General features: G+C 59.2%; 2 protein-coding genes across 6 annotated transcripts in view; one reads left to right on the top strand and one right to left on the bottom strand.

Annotated features, from left to right (window-relative positions):
* The window catches only part of FBN3 (fibrillin 3), a 59,928-nt gene extending 53,054 nt beyond the window's left edge, over positions 1 to 6,874 (top strand). The window contains exons 60-64 of one of the 2 annotated variants that reach the window (XM_086699236.1): positions 2,510 to 2,638; positions 2,728 to 2,847; positions 4,219 to 4,453; positions 5,020 to 5,170; positions 6,180 to 6,874. In XM_086699236.1, coding sequence (XP_086555362.1) covers positions 2,510 to 2,638; positions 2,728 to 2,847; positions 4,219 to 4,453; positions 5,020 to 5,170; positions 6,180 to 6,518 — 974 coding nt within the window. In that variant the 3' untranslated portion in view covers positions 6,519 to 6,874. The other variant, XM_086699237.1, reaches the window with a different exon arrangement.
* Positions 6,875 to 8,607: 1,733 nt separating this feature from the next.
* The window catches only part of CCL25 (C-C motif chemokine ligand 25), a 33,751-nt gene continuing 23,983 nt past the window's right edge, over positions 8,608 to 18,375 (bottom strand). For 2 of the 4 annotated variants that reach the window (XM_086699234.1, XM_086699235.1), the window contains exons 2-8: positions 17,652 to 17,821; positions 17,297 to 17,406; positions 16,720 to 16,763; positions 11,700 to 11,806; positions 9,654 to 9,771; positions 9,363 to 9,550; positions 8,608 to 9,034 (exon numbers count right to left, since the gene is read on the bottom strand). In XM_086699234.1, the coding sequence (XP_086555360.1) occupies positions 9,027 to 9,034; positions 9,363 to 9,550; positions 9,654 to 9,771; positions 11,700 to 11,806; positions 16,720 to 16,763; positions 17,297 to 17,332 (501 nt within the window). In that variant the 5' untranslated portion in view covers positions 17,333 to 17,406; positions 17,652 to 17,821 and the 3' untranslated portion in view covers positions 8,608 to 9,026. The remainder of the gene's footprint in view (positions 9,035 to 9,362; positions 9,551 to 9,653; positions 9,772 to 11,699; positions 11,807 to 16,719; positions 16,764 to 17,296; positions 17,407 to 17,651; positions 17,822 to 18,375) is intronic. The other 2 variants (XM_086699232.1, XM_086699233.1) reach the window with 2 other exon arrangements.

The raw sequence follows: 18,375 nt of genomic DNA, 5'->3' as shown, positions 1-18,375 counted from the left end.
AACCCTGAAGGTGCAGCAATGAACACAGGAGGCAAGCTTGCTGCCGCCATGGACTGTCCCTGCTAGTAGGGACTCCAAATAGACACAAACAGCAAAGGGGCGCCTCGGTGGCTCAGTCAGTTAAATGTCCGACTTCGGCTCAGAGTCCGTGGGTTTGAGCCCCGTGTCGGGCTCTGTGCTGACAGCTCGGAGCCTGGAGCTTGCTTCGGATTCTGTGTCTCCCTCTCTCTCTGCCCCTCCCCTGCTCCTGCTCTGTTTCTCTCTGTCTCTAAAAAACAAATAAACATTAAAAAAAATTTAAAAACAAACAAACAGTAAGCTAACACCATAGCCTGTTGGAAAGTGATGCATGGCATGAGAGAAAGATAAAGTGAAGCAGAGTAAGGAGATCAGGAAGGCTGCAAGTTTTCCACTAGGGATCAGGAGAAGCCACATCCAAAGGGACTTTTGTACAAAGAGCTGACAGAGGTGAAGGAGGGAGTCACGTGCCCATCTGGGGAAGAGCCTTCCAAGCCTTGAAACAAGATGCATTTCTCTTTTTCTGCACATTCAAGTTATCTTCCCTGCTTCCTAAGATGAGCACACTTAATGTGGCATCTGTATGAGTTTGTAGCTGTTTGCACGTACACATGCGGGCCCGTGAGCCAGTGCAGACACCCAGCAAGCTCCCGTGGGACTTCTCTCTCTGGAACAGAGTTGAAAATCTCAGCCAGGCTCCCCACTGCGTAGTTACCAGGGATTGAGGGCTCCAGATCATTCACGATTCACATCTGTATAGCCTATACCCCTGGTGGGTGGTCTTAGGCTAACTAGATCAAGGGTCTGCAAATTTTTTCTGTAAAAGGCTCTACGGTTGGGGTGCCTGGGTGGCTCAGTCAGTTAAGCAACCGACTTTGACACAGATCATGATCTCATGATTCGTAAGTTTGAACCCTGTGTCAGGCTCTGTGCTGACAGCTCAGAGCCTGGAGCCTCCTTCAGATTCCCTCTCTCTCTCTCTCTCTCTCTCCCTCTCTCTCTCCCTCTCTCCCTCTCTCCCTCTCTCCCTCTGCCCCTCCCCAACTTGCACTCTCTCTCTCTCTCTCTCTCTCTCTCTCTCTCAAAAATAAATAAATAAACATTAAAAAAAATAGTCCTGCCATTGTAGGCCAAAAGCAGTCATAGACAACATGTCATAAATGAATGGGCATAGCTGTGTGCCAATAAAATTTGTTTATGATAAACAGGCAGTGGGCCAGATTTGGGTCTCAGGGCCTCTGTTTGCTTATGATTAAACTAGAAGATCAAACTTATATGACCACAGTATGCCCCCTGACCCTTGGCCTGCTTTGTGGATGCAAGGGAAAGAGACCATAGTCGTGCCAGAGGCCTCTCTCTGGTGAAACCCTGGCAGGAATCCAGGGCTAGTCTCTGTGGCCCCTCAAAGGACGGCTCAGGCATGACGGATGACACCAGCAGCAGATACAGGAGCCACTGTGGCTGAGGAGCCCAGGTCCCCAGCGTCTCTCATACCCAAGAGAGATCCCAGGTCCCCAAAGGGAGGCGTCTGGTGTCAATCTTCATACCCTAGGGAGCCAAAACGAGGGTTCCCCCCGCCCCACCCTGGAGATGCACTGTTCACTCCCTAAACTCCCAGCATGGGCCATTAGCACGGTAGCCACACTGTCTGGTAACCAGCCCGTCTCTGCTCGCACTGATGGCACAAAACCACAGACTGGGCAGCTTGAACGACAGACACTTGTTGCACGCGGTTCTGGAGATTGGAAGTCCAAGGCCAGGGTGCCGGCCTGGTCGGTTTCTGGTAAGGGCTCTCCTCCGCTGGCAGATGGCTGCCTTCTCGCGGTGTGCTCCCATGGCAGGGAGAGCAAGCTCTCTGGTGTCTCTTCTTACAAGGGCGCTAACCCCGTCCTCAGGACCCCACCCTCACGGCCTCATCTAAACTGAAGCCCCTGCCGGAGGCTCCACCTGCAAACACCATCACTCTGGGGGGTTAGGGCTTCAACATACCAATCTGGACTGGAGGGGGACAGCCACTTTCAGTCCATAATCCAGGCTGACATGTCATGATGGTCCGGTGTCCGCGAGGACAGAGTGCGCTGTTACCCCCAGGAAAAGGGGTTTTGTTCATCTTTGAGTCCCGTGCTGAGCACTGTCCCGAGCCCTGTGTGTGACTGGATTAATCTCCCAAAACCGCGGTGAGGGAGGTGTTACCATCTCTGTGCTACAGCTGGGGAGACAGGCCCACAGGGGGTAAGTCAGCCACCCCGGGCCCCACAGCTTTGAGGTGCCACAGACAAGATTCAAAGGAAGTCGTATACGTGCTTCATCTCAAACGTTCAAGGCAGTTCTGTGATGTGGGAGCCGCTACAGATCTCATTTCACAGAAGGGGAGACTGAGGCACGGAGAGGGCCAGTGACTTGTCCGGGGGCTGGGTAGGCCCAGCATTGTGGTGCTGGCCGTGAATCCCCTAACCGCTAGGCTGTCCTGTCCGTTCCCTGTCCTCTGCAGACAACGACGAGTGCTTGGCCCAGCCTGGCCCGTGTGGCACCCGGGGGCACTGCCTCAACACCCCGGGCAGCTTCAGCTGTGAGTGCCACCGAGGCTTCACCCTGGACAGCTCAGGTCATGGCTGCGAAGGTAGAGCTGGGCTTTGGGAGGGCTCTGGGCCTGGGCTGTGGTCCCCAGGGCCACCGGGCGAGCCCTGCCACCCGGTCTCTGTCTCGCAGACGTGGATGAATGTGACGGGCCCCATCGCTGTCGGCACGGCTGTCAGAACGAGCTGGGGGGCTACCGCTGTGGCTGCCCCCAGGGCTTCACCCCGCACTCCCAGTGGAGCCAGTGTGTGGGTGAGTGTCAAGGGCCCCCCATCAGAATCTGTTGGGAGCAGGCAACTAGGAACCGCCCCCACCCGGGATGTTGGGATAAAGCACAATGACCTAAAGTGCTTCTGGGCCGGCCTGGGAGGTAATGAGGTCCCCACTGCTGGGGAGACTGGGGAGTCAGGGGGCTGCAGATAAAGCACGGCCAGGTTCAAGCCCATTTCCTTGGGAGTGGTGGCCTGGAGGGCCCAGCTGAGAAGGATTCTGAGTCAGCACCTGTGAACACTAGGAAAGAGTTCTGCGATTGATTGGTGATGCCTGCTGTGGGTGTGGCAGTAGCAGATGGGAGCGCGTGCTGTATCTTTGCCTTAGCTGCTCCCGAGGCCCTCAGTTTGGGAGACTAGCCTGTGCCCCAGCCTCCTCCATCGCATACTTCTCTTTGTGCTCCAAGCCCTCCTAACGACAGCCTCGTCCTTACCGCCTCCGTTTGTGCCTTCCGGACAGTCTGGCTTTCGCCCTCTACCCTTGGGCCCACTCTCTCCAGGCGCCTCCACCTCCACTGCTCTGGGCACTGCTGCCTGCCCCTCCCAGACGCTCTCCTCCCTCAGCCTCTCTGATTGACGTGGCCTTCTCTCTGGTTCCTCCTCCTTCCCTGATGGTGGATCCTCAGCTACGTTTCCATCTTTCCCCTGCTGTGTGGCATTTGGCCCCTGGGGACCACACACACACACACACACACACACACACACACACACACACCTTCGCCTCTGCTGCCGGTTCTCCTTCTCAGCCTGCTTCCCCCTCTGCTTTCTCATTTGCTCATTCCTGCAGTGGGCTGTCCGGGGTCTGTCTTGCGTCAGGCCCTGTGGATACAGAAGTGGGCCAAGTAGCAGACTCTTGTCTAGTTAGTGGTGGGGACAGGGATGAGTTAGGCTCATGGTTCTCAACTGGGAATCATTTTGCCCCCTCGGAGACGTTTTGAAGTGTCTGGGATACATTTTGCTCGTCACACCTGGGAGGTGGGAGCTCCTGGCATCTAGTGGGTGGGGGCCAGGGATGCTGCTTAATGTCGTGTGGTACACAGGACAGCCCCCACCACAGAGAATGGCTCGGTCCCAGATGTCAGTAGTGCCAGGGAAGAAACCTCGTTCGAGATCATGCCACCATTTAGGATTTCTGGGAAGTTCCAAGAAATGCTTGGAAGGAGAATTACAGGGCTGGGGCAGACGTAGTCCCGGGGCTGATGGGGAGCCTGATGGAGGTTGACTTTGACCCTGGGCTCTGGAGGAGGAGCCGGACTTAGTGGGTGGAGATCAGGAGGGCTGTGGGCGGGGGGCCTGGGGGTGCAGAGGCCACTCCCTGCCCCCCGCGTTTCCTCTCTCCCCTCCCCACTCACAGACAAAAACGAGTGCGTGCTGTCGCCTGCGGCCTGCGGCAGTGCCCCCTGCCACAACACGCTGGGTGGCTTCCGCTGCGTCTGCCCCTCTGGCTTTGACTTTGACCAGGCCACGGGGAACTGCCAGGACGTAGACGAGTGTGCCACGCAGGGCGGCCCCTGTAGCTACGGCTGCGCCAACACCGCCGGTGGCTTCCTGTGCGGCTGTCCCCAAGGCTACTTCCGGGCTGGGCAAGGGTGAGGGGCTTGCGTAGGGCGGGCACAGATTCCCAAACCCTGCGAGAGCACGCACACATGCACGCACGCACGCACACACACACACACACACACACAGGTGGGTCCGTGTTCACATGCATTTATACACATGTGCACGGAGCCCTGAAAACACGTATGGGTGTGCACACAAGCTCACACCCGATTCTGGCATAATTACCTTCGTGGCAGATGAACCCACCCGGTAGATGCACACTTCTCTGTAATACACTTGAGCACACGGCTCACACGGATGCCAGCACGCCTGCGGACCCCTCCGCATTCGCGTATCCCAGTGTGCACATGTGTGCACATACACATCAGCATCCTGGGGTGTGAGCAGGTTCGCACCTAGGCCCAGGTCAGCCAAGGGATGCATGCACACAAGTGCACATCCCTTGTGTGGGCACGCGCAAAGGCACAGCCACACATTTACACACCAGCACCTGCCCCCGTGGGCAGTGAGGCTCAGGGTGGGGGCTGGAGGGGCTGGCTGGGGAGATACTGCCAGCCTGCCCCTGAAGGCCTACCGCCACCTTGTCCTGGCCCAGGCACTGCGTCTCTGGCCTGGGCTTCAGTGCCGGGCCCCGGGAGACGCCAGGAGAAGAAGAACTGATTTCATCTGAAGCCTGCTATGAGTGCAAGATCAATGGCCTCCCGCCTCGTGACCGGCCACGGCGCAGCGCCTACGGTGGCCACCAGGTCAGGAGAATGAAGGGATAGGAAAGTTGGGTCGGAGGGGCGCTCGCTATTAGATTAACTAAATATGAGTGCGTTGCTTTGCCTTCTTTTCCCCTCTTGTTTCTTCCCCCCCTTTCCTGGAAAAACAGTGGCTCTATATGTCATCCCACTGTTACAAATATTTTCTGTAAGCTTCGCAGGGGTAGGGCCCTGTGTCTGTAAGAGTGAGGGGAGTGGTTGTCAGGGCTCCTGGGATGGGCGCCAGCGGATCTGGGCAGAGGAGGGCCGGGCGGCCCCATGGCTTTGCCTGCAATACTCACAGACTGCCAGCAGGTGTCAGCAAGGGCACGTGTCTGTGCAACACGCTGGGGAAGGGCGGAAGTGTCCAGAACCCAGGGGCAGGGAAACAGGAATAGCTTTCACTTTAACACAACAAGGGAACCACCCCTCAATATGTAAATTAAGTGAAACCAACACCAAGGAGAAGAAAACACAGATAACCTCCTGTGGGACTGGCTACGTCACCAAGCCCGGGCTAGCCTGCCATTGAGGCCCCTGGCTTATTCAGGGCCCTGTCCGGCTGCCAGGACCAGGAGCACGCTCACAGCAGTTCACATAAAGAGGGGTTTGTCATAGCACACAGGGTGCTCTCAAAGAGCCCAGATGCAGGAAGTGCAGCAACCCCCACCCCCACCCCGGCACCGGAAAGCAGCTCCTCTCTGGTGCAGCCAGGTCTTGTGTTTCTCACTGTGGTGGCTTCAGTGTCGTGTGGACAAGTGGCCGCCTATCTGCCTGTCTTTGCTTTCCCCTGGGGAAGCCGCCTCCGCTGTCACGCCTCTGTCTGTGGCCCAAGCTGATGGTGGGCCTTGTGACAGAGGGCTAGATGGAGGTCAAAGGCGGAGAGTGCCCCAGGTTGTCCTCCAGTTTAGAGACTGGCTGAAATCTCTCAGCCGTGACCCCGTGGTCCCCTACCCACTGCGTTCCGACGCTCCCCGCCCCTCACCGTCCTCTGCCTGGTCTTTCTCCACAGGTGAGCCTGGCCAGCCTTGACTCAGAGGCCCCACTGACCTTGGGCCTGAACCTCTCACGCCTGAGCCAGGCCGAGCACATCCTGGAGCTGCAGCCAGCGCTGGAGAGCCTGGCGGGACGGGTCCGTTATGTCATCGCCCGTGGCAATGAGCAAGGTTTCTTCCGCATGCATCACCTCCGTGGCCTCAGCTCCCTGCAGTTGGGGCGTCGGAGGCCCGGGCCTGGAACCTACCGGCTGGAGGTGGTGAGCGTGGCAGGGCCCTGGGGCACCTGGCCGGAGGGGCAGCCGGGACCAGGGGGCCGGGCCTTGCGGCTGAAGGTGCAGCTACAGCTGCTGTAGTTGGAAGGACACCCCCTCCCCCCACCTCCTGGCAGACCCCAGGCCCCTCCCGCAGCCCCCCTGCTCCGGACTCACTGCATGGGCCCTGCCCAGTCCTTGCCTCGTTCGGCGGGATTTGGAGGAAACTGAGGTCACCGAGCTCACCGCACACCGCAGGGAGCCCCCGGGGTCCCTGGTGAAGCCCTGGACTCAGCGCACCCCGGCGCCCCCCGTTCGTCCTCCTCTCCAGAGCTTGGGACGGACCGACCCCACCAGCAACAGGGTCACTGACCGGGAGGAGCCCCAGAACTCAGGAAGAGTAAAATGCTGTGCTGTGACCTCAGGCGAACCCAGCCTCTGCCCAGGGGGACCCCAACACTCAGTCTCCCCTAGAGACGGCTGGAAGCTGGCGCACGCACCCTCCTTCTGCAACAACCAGGGTCACGGAAGGGCCTGTGATTCGCCGAGTCCGGTCAGCCTCAGGCTTCCACTTCTGCACTGCACCGTGGCTCACCCCCCGGGGGTCGATGGGACATGGAAACGGACAGCTGGGGGGTGTACCTGGGGCTTGACCCTCCGAGCCGAAGAGCCTGTGGGGCCCCAGCCAGAGTTGGTGACACCGCCACGCTCGGGCCCCCGGTGGGGTGGGCTGGGGTTCCAGGATGCTTTTATATCAAAAGCAGAGACCACAGTAAAGTTATTTTGGGTTAAGCCGGCCTCTTTGGCGTGTTCTCGAAGTAACAAGACGCTGCCCTCCGCGGGGCCGGGCTGGGCTCACAGGTCAGGGAGCGGGAGGCCCCAGAGCTTTGGAAGGATGGGCTTCAACCCGGGGCTCTGAGGGGAAAGCGTGCAGCCGAGACGCAGGCGAAGGCCGCCTTCCAGCTGGGGGTGGGGGACACGGCACCCAGGCTGCAAGCGGGTTCTGCGAACCTCAGACCTGCGAGTGGCACAAAGCCAGGCTGCCGGTGGCAACCACCGAGGGCCCGGGTGGCTTCACCGGGGCCGATTCCAGCAGCTCATGCTCCCTGACCACGTACCGCGTACCCGGCACCGTTCTAAGGACCGTTACTGATCCGCTTGGCTGTCCTTGCAACTCCGTGGGATAGAAGCTGTTGTGTTCGGCCCCGTTTTACAGATTGGAAAACAGGCTTACGGATGGCAGGCCGCTTGGCCAAGGTCACTCCAGGTTGCAGGTAGCAGGTCACCCTGCCCCACTCGCATCCTGCCTGGTCCCAGGGTGAGCCGCACCTATACCTAATCTGATGGCCTCGCTGGATGCCAGGGGGCCGTCGATACGCGGTCGGTGTGTGTGTGTGTGTGTGATGTGTGTGTGCAGACGGTAGTGCGTCGGTTGTTTATTGTCGTCTCTGCACCCGGCGCGGGGCTGGAACTCCCAACCCCGGAGGTCAGGAGTCCCACACTCTGACTGCGCCAGCCAGGCACCCGGTGCTAGTGCATTCGGTCCCCACTAGCTTGTACGAGGCAGGCAGTGATATCACCCATTTTACAGCGGGAGGAACCAAGGCTTAGAGGGTTTGTAGAACTGGCCTGAGTCACCTGCATAGCCTAGCGGGGCCTCGGTGTGACCCCTGGCCCCAAACCGCCTCTTGTCCTCTAGAGATGAAGCGCTGGGTTTTCATCTGGAATGTTCTCTCTCGTGGTGGAAACTGAGGCTGCCCGAGGATGGGACAGCTGGATGGCTCGAGTCTAGTGCCTGGCTCCGGGGCTCTATTCTTGGCTGGGTTCCGGGCCACTTGACTTATCGAGAGTGTTTCTGGACCCCTGTCGGAGCTTGCAGAGGGCTCCTCCGTGCATTAGCCAGGCTCGCTACAGCCCAAGGGTGTGGGCGGAACAAACGCAGCGACCCCCATTTTACAGGCGAGGAAAGAGATGCCAAGAGAGTGCGGGGTTTGCTCAAGGTCACCAGCTGGACTCACACCCTCGCCTGCAGCCAGCATGCCCCCCCCCCCCCCCCCCCGGAGCCGTCAGCTTGAGGGCTCAGCACAGATCCTGGGGTGGCATTCACGTGGGATTCAACACAGGCTGGGATAGCAACTCACACCCCATAAGGAAATGTGACAGAGACAGGAATGACATCCCACCCCAGGGATGTTTTAAATAACGTTTATTTAAAAATCATAGAAAAGCATAGTCTGGGAGGAGCGTCCCGGGACAGTCGGGAGCTTTGCAAGGACCCAAAGGGACACAGGCAGGCGTGGCCCAGGGTGGGTGGCAAGAGGCTGCGGTGGGTGACAAATCCAGATGATCCACTACAAGACCCTCTGCTTACGGCTGACTCTGGTTCCTGGAGCAGGCAAGGGGCCTGAAGCAAGGTCAGGTCTTTCCTTCCAGCTGCCTGAGGAGCAGGATGTGGCAGGAGCGATGGGACAGAGCCAAGAGCAGGCTCAGGCCCGGGCACTGAGGTCTGACCTGAATGACAGGCTGGGGCACCTGGAGCCTCAGGGGACAGTTGTGGCGGGGAGAGGTCCGGCCCACCTTCGCGCTGGCTAATCCTGGAGGTGTTCGGGCTCACGGATCTGCAGGGTGGGGGGGAGGGGGAGGGATTGGAGAGGTCAGCAGGTGATGGGGACTGGAGTAAGAGCTGGGGACCCCGCCCACCTGACACTTCGTCTCAGCACTTGCCGAAACCCCCGCAGCGGGGTTAGGGTAATGAACAGCCACCCGAGTGTCAACCGGCAGGACTGACCACAGAGTCAGCCCCCTCGGTCCCGGAGTTGAGTCCCCTCCCCCAGCCTGTGCTGCTCTAGAGAGCCCTCGATCCCTCAGTCCCTCAGCAATGGTGACGGGGGGGGGGGGGGGGGGGGGGGGGGCGCGGAGGGATGGTCACATGATCAGAGTCCTCACCTGGATGAGCTGTCGTCCGGAGGGCAGTTTTCGTCTTGTTGCTTCTGGGGGGCCAGCTAACCCCGGACGGGGTTCTCAGGCGGCTTCTGTGATGCTTTGCCTTCCGCGCATCCAGGAATTCTGTCCAGTACTTCACCCTCTTGTCCCGGGGGTTGCCGCACACCATCCTGTGTTTCCGCAAGAAGAATCTGACGGGGGAGAGGGTGCCCAGGTTGGGGTGTGAGCCGGGGGCAAAGTCGCGTCTGGGCCCCGCCCCCCGCCCCGCCTCCCAGGCCCCACAGCCCCACTCACATCACAGCCGGCAGGTTGCAGCTGCCGCTCACCTCCTGGCGCTGGTACCCCAGGGCGCGCTTCAGAAAGTCCAGGCTCTCGAGCCGGTGGTAGGCTAGGCAACAGTCCTCCGAGACACCTGCGGCCGCGACCCGCGGGCTCACATCTCTGTGCGCATGCGCGTGGACAGCGACGCACACGCTCCCGCACACACACCTGCCGCAACCCTCCCGAGGCCCGCGGAGGCCAAGAGACAGCCCAGATGATAAGGAAGGCACCCGGCTCACCTTTGGTCCCCTGATAAGGGGACCGCTGGCACGAGTTGGAGGGGGTCCACGGTCCCGGGCTGGGAGGGGCCCAGGACCACAAAACGAATGAGGGATCAGAGTGAATGAGGACTTCCACGAGGACTCTGGGGCAGAGGAGGGCAGACGCCCCGAGGAGGGGCCAGGGGACGCGGCTCCCAGCCCAGGCCCTTCGAAAATGAATGGGCTGGCCGGCTGCTCCTGATGTCCCCGCTCCTGCTCCGGGCTGGCCGTTCCCCACCTAGGGCTATCTCCAGGGCCTCCTCCTTTCTGTCCCCGTCAGAGTGACCACTCGGTCACCAGACCAGAAACCAGGAGGTCTCTGTTTGTCTACTCGTTGCCTGACAAAAGCATTTTGGGTTCCTACTAAGGTGCCAGACGTGTAGACAAACACAGAGGGGAATTGGACCCGGGGCTGTCACGGGGATCCCCCAGCCTGGTGGGGACACCCAGAGGTCGATCTGTGCCCGGAGGGGGAAGGGCAGGGACCTGGGGGTGGTGTCTTGGAGGAGGGTGCCAGCAGGGCCTGGGAGGGTGGGCGGGTGGAGGTGATGCGAGAGACAGTGCAGCGGCCTTCAAGGCCCTCCGGGACCCATCTGTCTGCTGACCCCCCCACCTCCAGGAGCCACACCCAAGGTCTGGCAAAGTGCAGTGGGAAGGATGGGGGAGGAGGGCGGCTTGAGCCTGCCCTGCATCTCCAAACCTTGGCCCCAGAGGGCGAGGGGCAGTGGTGTCAGATGGACCCTGGGTTTCGGTACCAGGCAGGCAGGGGGCCACTCTGCCCCTAGGATCAAAGGGCCCCGGGCTGGGCCTGGCTTCTGGAATGGGCCTCTGATAGCAGGACAATGGGAATGAAGCCCAGCCCCATCTTGGGCAAAGGCTAAGGTCTGCTGGAAGCAGAGGACTAGGGCCTCTCAGACCAAGTGAGGGCAGGCGGGGCAGGCAGGGTGGGGGGTAGGGATGGTGCTATGGGGTTTGGACCAAGCCGGGGACCCTGCTCAGCCAGCTGCTGGGGCTCAGGCGCTTCCCCCGGGGCCCATGGGGATGCAGGAAACAGTGGCGGGACTCCTGGGGGACACTTTATGCCCAGAACTGGCCTTTGGTCACCAAATCCTCAGGTGCCCGATGCAGGGAGAAGTGGGAAGGGACTCCCCGTGAATAACAGTATGGTTGTCATTGTTGTTGCTGGGCACTGGGCCAAGAGTTTTGCAAGTTACCAGCCCATTGGAGTCTCATGTCCTATCTGTGCAGCAGGAACCCAGAGGCCCCACTTTGCAGATGAGGAAACCGAGGCTCATAAAGACTGAGTAGCAACACAGGTAGCCCAAGGCGGGTGGAGCTGGGACGGGGGACCCACTCCCGTTGGTCTCCAGGGCTCTGCAGGGTCATGTCACTGCAGCGTGTCCCCGGCAGTAACTGGCCATGCCACCACTGGGAGCCATACTCTGCTCCCCACAGTGTCTGGGCTGACTGGAGTCCTGGCAGGGAGGCCTTGGGTCACGGACGGTGGAGGAGGCATCACAGGGGCTCTGGAAGGAGGGACTGGGGGGCCTGCACCCGCAGGGAGCCGCAAACACATGCCAGGAGTTTCTGCATGACTGGGGCGGGAGTTGTGCATCAGAATCCAGTGGTGGAGACATAACGGGTGGGGGTTGGGGAGCTTCTGGAGGAGGGGAGGAGCAAATGGGGGAGGGAGGGCAGGGAGGATGGATGGGGAGAGGAGGGCTCCAGGAGGCTGGGTGGGCACGGCCCACGACGTTACCTTGAGCGTGGACAGGACACCAGATGCCCACAAAGCTGGCCGCCACCACCAGGCACAGCAGGAGCCACAAGTTCATTGTGCACCGGCTGGTCCTGCTCCCCAGGTGTCTGCAAGAATAACGGGAGAGGTGGGGGTGATGAGGACCCCAAACGGACGGCAGCAGACCCTGGGAACACTCCCATCTCAAGCCAGGCCCCAGGGCCCTCTGCAAGGGAGGCAGGCGGCCCAGGGACACGTCGGGCTGGGGGGCCTGGCGGCTGGTCGGGCTGGTCCCAGCCAAGACTGGGGGAAGGACTCACCAAAGTCCGAGGGATCCCAGGGGCTGGTGCCTGCTGGGGTGAATCCAAGCTTTTCTGCCTGCCAGGCCAGCAGGCTGGGCATTTTATAGATGGGGCCCCACCCTGAGGCCACCTGCCCTCCGCCACCCTCCCTCCTTCCACCTCCTCCCCTGCTGGGCCTCCAGGCTTCTCCCCGGTTTATCTTTCTAGCTGCTTTCTCCAAAGTCAAGATACACCTGCAGGGCATTGTAGGCACCTGGGGACAAGAGGACCTACATCAGAGGGCTGGCAGGAAACACTGACTTTCTTTTTTTTTTTTTTTTCAACGTTTATTTATTTTTGGGACAGAGAGAGACAGCGCATGAACGGGGGAGGGGCAGAGAGAGAGGGAGACACAGAATCGGAAACAGGCTCCAGGCTCCGAGCCATCAGCCCAGAGCCCGACGCGGGGCTCGAACTCACGGACCGCGAGATCGTGACCTGGCTGAAGTCGGACGCTTAACCGACTGCGCCACCCAGGCGCCCCACTGACTTTCTCAACTACTTGGATGTGAGACAGACAAGGGTTGGCTCCCTTGGTGGTGGGAGGCAGAACCACACAGATGGACAGACCCAGCCTGCCCAGGCCACTTGAAGGCTGGCTGCCCTAGGACCACCCCCCCTCCTTCCCTTCCTCCCCCATCCAGAACTCCCCTGCTTTCTCCCCGAAGGGCCCTTTGTCCTCCCAGCATTCCCTCTCCCGCCACACACCGGGGCAGACACAGCCTTCCTGCACAGGGGCCTCAGGCTGCCTTGCTCCCCGCTCCCAAGCCACCTGTCCGGTGGGGCCCTGACTTCACCCCACTTTTCCCTCCTTCCCCACGATGGGGGGGCCTTACAGTTTCATAGAAATGCCCTGGTTTTGCCAACAGGCAAATCCATTGAAACAGGAAGTAAAATCAGTAGTTGCCATGGGCTGCGAAGGGAGAATGGGGGGAGGGGGCGGGGAATGCGCAACTTGGCGAATATTGTGAACGCAGGGAACCTTGCACTTTGTTGTTGTTGTTTTTAAGATTTTATTTTTAAGCAATCTCTGCGCCCAGCGTAGGGCTTGAATCCGCAACCCCGTGATCGAGTCGCGCGCTCCACTGACTGAGCCAGCCAAGCGTCCCCGGAACCTTACACTTCCGATGGGGTGCAGTGTAAGGTATGTGAATTTTCTCGACTGTTACCTTGAGAAAAATGTTATTAACATCCACCACAACAAAGAAATGCTCTGGTTTTGGAAGAAATGCCTGGAGCCCTAGGTAGCCGCGCGCCGGCGGGAAGCAAAGCAAAACCCACCTAGAAGGCATATTTGTCTTTCCCTGGGTCAGCGTGGCTCGCCTGGTCAGGGGCTCCACGGGTGGGAGTGGGCGGTTGCAGGGGCAACGGGGCTTTGCAGAGACCTCACAGCTGATTGGCTTGAATTGTTAACTTTTTATTGCTCGCATCCTTAGCTATAGAACACTCCAGGTATTTACCACATCCGTATCCTTCTCATCTCCCCGCCCCACTAGGAGCCCCTGGCGGGGACCCTTCGCAGCCCCCAGGGGAGGAAAACTGTGGGTTTGGAGGCGTGGCTTACACTAGGGGCGGGGCTTACAAGCCCCGCCCCTCCCAGCTCAGCTCCCCACGGCCAGGCCCAGCGCCTAGTGGTCCGCGGAGGTGGCTGTGGCAGCCCCCAGGGCCCGCTCGCGACTCCGGTTCCTCGACCTCTTGCTCTGGGTGTGGGGCGGGGGGGGGGGGGGGGGGGGGGCGGTGGTGCGCAGGCGGGACTAGACGCGGCTCCGCGTGGCTGGGGGCGTGGGGACGCGGCGTGGCGGGCCCGGCCAGCCTGTCTGCTCAGGCCCACTGCACCTGCCTGTCCCGTCGCCCGAAGCCGCCAAGACGTGGCGTGACCCAGACTCGCCTGAGGTCCCCGCAAGCGAGCCCACTTCCCCTCCCCGCCCCTCGGGGTTTGTCCCACCCGCAGCCTTCACCCCGGGCGGGTGTCCGAGGAACCTGGGCGCAGGGCAGGCAGGGATTTGCGTGATCTTGGACCCGGTGCAGGTGTCAGGGAGGGGGGCGGCGTGCTCAGACCCTGGTGAAAACCCGGAGTTCTGAAGCCCGCAGCTGCTGAGTGTGAGGGCCGCATCCTCACGGTCAGGGCCGAACTGGGAAAGGGGAGGCCTCTTCTGTTCCTACAGCTGCTGGAGGCGCCCCTGTGGCAAGAGCGTAGCTGGGGGGACAGAGGCCTCCTCCTGCCTCCTGGCCACCAGCCCTGACGATGGGGGCCGTTCGGGGTGGTCTCCGGCCTGAAGCTGAGCCAAGGTGAGGGAATGACCACATCCCAGGGCCTGCAGGTCGGAAGGGCAGGCAAAAAGCCTTCCTCGGGCTCGGCTCTTGGAGGCCCCCTGGGGAGGCCACCGTTAGGGAGTGCACTCAGAGGGTCCCCTGCAGAAGGGGTTGGGGGGTCTGGGCTCTGTGAGGGGAGATGCCAACCGCTCCCTTGGGGTCAGTTCCTCCGGGGGCCGGCTCACTATCATCTCTGTGCTGGAGAAGCCCTCCCGGGTGTTCAACTTTGGCCCTCTCGACAGAGGCTCAGGGAGGCTCTAAGAGGCATCGGAAGGGCACAGGGGCACTGGGGAGGTGCCACCAACTGAAGCGGGGGCCCTCCTGCAGTTGCTGTTGCACATCAGGTCCCTCCTCTCCCTGTGTTGCCCACCGCTAACCCTAACCCTGGAAGCAGCAGCTGGGGGCCCGCCCTCGCGCGCCTCGTGTTGACGCACGTACGAGGCAGGTACCGGCCCCTGTCTGCGGGGCCTGGGCCCGCGTTGTGACGCACAGTGGTTACCATGCGACTGGAGGAAGGGAGGAAAAGGGATTTTTCCAACATGCCTTTCGGGGACTTCATCTATGGTCTCTGTGACCCCCGTCACTGCGTTCCTGACGTGGTTGGCCCTGCCGCCTCCTGGAAGGCTGGCTTGGAGGGGCTTGCCTCCCCGGGCTGGCCAGGGGTCTCTGTGTTCCCTAGGGTTGCCGCGGCGACCGTCTGGGCAGGGGCCAGGCCCACCACACGTTCTTGGGCCATTGGCACTGGTTGGATGGAGCCTCGGCCTCTGTCCCGGTGCTTCCCCGGCTCTTAACCGGACATGTGGGGGACAGGTGCCAGCTGGATGCCAGCTGGAATGCCCCAGCTAGGAAGGTGGCCTATTGCCGGTCCTGCCAGGCTGGGCTGGGGCAGGGGTGTCAGCGAGGAGGAAGGGCGGTGGGCTCTGAGGGGAGGGTCCCACAGGGCCCTCTTGGGAGTCCCTCTTCGAAGCGGCTGAACTCCATTCACCCCTCCCACGCGGGTTTTCTGGGTGCCCCTTACAAACCAGCCATTTGCTGGGGCCCCCGGGTGATGGCAGTGAGTAAGCAGATGTGTCCCAGCCATGAAAGATGCCAGTGATGTCACTGGTCCTCACTGAACATCTGTCGGGGGCCATCTGTCATCATGCCCATTCAGCAAGCACTCAGTAAGTACCTACTGTATGCCAGGCCCTGGGCCGGGTGCCAGGGAAAAATGGTGAAGGAGGCAGATGGTCTCAGGGTAGAGCAGAAAACACAAGCAGCAAATAGTGAAGCAGGATACTACCTTGAGATTAGGAAGGATGACACTGGGGATGGGCTGGGCTTCTTCAAAGAGAGTGGCCCGAGATGACAACAGCCCTACAGGATCAATAGTTATCCCCATTTTCCAGGAAAAACACAACCCAACTGAGGCCCAGAGAGGTTAAGTGGTCTGCCCAAATCAGCGGGGCCGGATTCCACGCTCAGGTCTCACCCCTTCATTCCACATGAGCTGTTAGGGTGCTGTATTAAAAAACTTTTTTAGGGGCGCCTGGGTGGCTCAGTCGGTTAAGCGTCCGACTTTGGCTCGGGTCATGATCTCGCAGTTTGTGAGTTCGAGCCCTGCGTCGGGCTCTGTGCCGACAGCTCAGAGCCCAGAGCCTGTTTCCGATTCTGTGTCTCCCTTTCTCTCTGTCCCTCTCCCGCTCATGCTCTGTCTCTCTCTGTCTCAAGAATAAATAAATGTTAAAAAAAAATTTTTTTTAAACTTTAGTGCTGTATTTTCTTTAACCATCTCTATAAAAATATTATCATTCCCACAGGCAATCAAATAAGGATGATTTGTGAGACATTCCCTCTTTTTTCTTTCTTTTTTTTTTTTTTTTTTTTTTTTGGCATAGTAGATCTTGATTGCACACTTGTAGCACGTTTCAGATGCCAAATAGCCACATGTGGTGGCTAGCAGCTACCTTGGGGAGCAGTGCGGTTCTAGCCACAGATAACCGTCAGGCCATAATTTTGTCCTGATTCTTTCTTATGTTTATTAAGACTCTTTTTTCTGGGCAGTTCAATTTTCCCAGCAAAACTGGGGGGAAGGTACAGAGATCTCCCATATACCCTTTGCCCCAAATGGATATTTGCCCCAAATGGATATTCCCTGGTTATCAACATCCTGCACCAAAGGCTGCATTTGTTACCATCGACGGGCCTGTGCTGACAGCATTGTCATCCAAAGTCCATAGTTTACGTTCGGGTCCACGCCTGGTGTTGGACATTTTATGGGTTTGAGCAAATGCTTGATGACCTGTACCCATCATTATGGCCTCATACAGAGTACCTCACTGCCCTGAAAATCCTCTGTGCTCCAAGCATGTCTTGTGTATCAGGACGTCTTGACAGCTGGCGCCTACCTGATCACGGAAGGACTGAGTGCCCCTCCCGGGGCTGGCAGATCCTAGAGAGAGCAAATGAGTCGTGAGTGCACCTTCCACAGGCGAAGCGGCCAGTCCAGAGCCCGCACCCAGACCCTCTCCTTTATGGGGCTCTCACACTCAGGGCCACTGTCCCCGGCCCTGATCACCCCAGAGCCAGGTGTCAGACCACTAAGAGACAAGCCCTGTACCCCGGAGCCTGCGGAAATTATGCAAACTACAGTCCTGAGCCGCACGGGCCGCCTCACCCATTCCCTCCCACGGACACCAGACTACAGGCTCTCACCCACGTTTCGTTTTCCCCTCACTCCCTCTGCCTCCTGGCCAAGCACCACACGGTGCTTCCCCCTGTGGCCCTGTGTGGATGGCGTGCCCCCTCCTCTTGACATCTGTGAGTAGCAAAGTATCTTTTTCATGACAATCGTCTCCTGGCCTAGTGGCCTCACCACCCCTGAATAGGCATAAAACCTACATTTTAAAGCAAATGCCAAGTGATGTGCAGAGAGCTGGAGACAGAGGGCAGATAATAGATGTACCGTGCCCTTGTGACGCTCACCGCCGGGGGGACTTTCACAGGATGCACGGTCTGCATTCTAGAGGAACGTCCACACACAGGCTGTGGGGATGCACAGGGCACCCCAGCAGGGCTCCAGAGAGAATGGAGACCTGAAGGGCAAGCAGGTGTTAGAGGTCAGACAGAGCAGGACGCCAGAGGGACCTGCCAAGTGTAGGCTGGCTGGTTGTGTACCGAGCCAAGAAGGGTGACCTTCCTCGAAAAGGCACTGGGGAGCTGCTGAGGGATTTAGCCAGGGAGGACTGCGGTCAGCCCTGTATCTGAGCTTTGCCCAGGTCATGTGGAAGACGCAGTGTGGCGACATGGGTCCGGGAAAGAGTAGCCTCAAGACTAACACCTTGTCGAGGCGTCTGGGTGGCTCGGTTGAGCGTCCGACTTCAGCTCGGGTCCGGTCATGATCTCGCGTTCGTGGGTTCGAGCCCCGCCATCGGGTTCTGTGCTGACAGCTCAGAGCCTGGAGCCTGCTTCGGATTCTGTGTCTCCCTCTCTCTGCCGCTCTGTCTCCCTCTTTTTAAAAAATAAATAAACATTTTTTGGGGCGCCTGGGTGGCTCAGTCGGTTAAGCGGCCGACTTCAGCTCAGGTCACGATCTCGCACTCCGTGGGTTCGAGCCCCGCGTCGGGCTCTGTGCTGACCGCTCAGAGCCTGGAGCCTGTTTCGGATTCTGTGTCTCCCTCTCTCTGACCCTCCCCCATTCATGCTCTGTCTCCCTCTGTCTCGAAAATGAATAAACGTTAAAAAAAATTAAAAATAAAAATAAAAAATAAAAAATAAATAAACATTTTAAAAAATTAAAAAAAAAAAAAAAAGATCAACGCTTGTCTTCCCATGAGGGCTGGAGGAAGACCCTTTCCATGCTCTAAACAGCAAGAAATACAGGAAATGTTTACCAAGATCTACTGGGTGCCAAGTTGAGTAGTTACAACACCTGACAAGACAGACTTAGTCCCTACTGCCATGGAGATGTTTTAGTTTTATTTTTCTAACAATGACTTTACAGTGTCATCTGATGAATGCTGAGATGACACAATACAGGGACCCGGAAAAGAGAAAAAAAACAA

Source organism: Puma concolor, chromosome A2, assembly GCF_028749965.1.
Source record: "Puma concolor isolate L17-30 chromosome A2, mPumCon1.1.hap2, whole genome shotgun sequence".
Classification (NCBI taxonomy): domain Eukaryota; kingdom Metazoa; phylum Chordata; class Mammalia; order Carnivora; family Felidae; genus Puma; species Puma concolor.
This window is presented reverse-complemented; position numbering and strand designations above follow the sequence as displayed.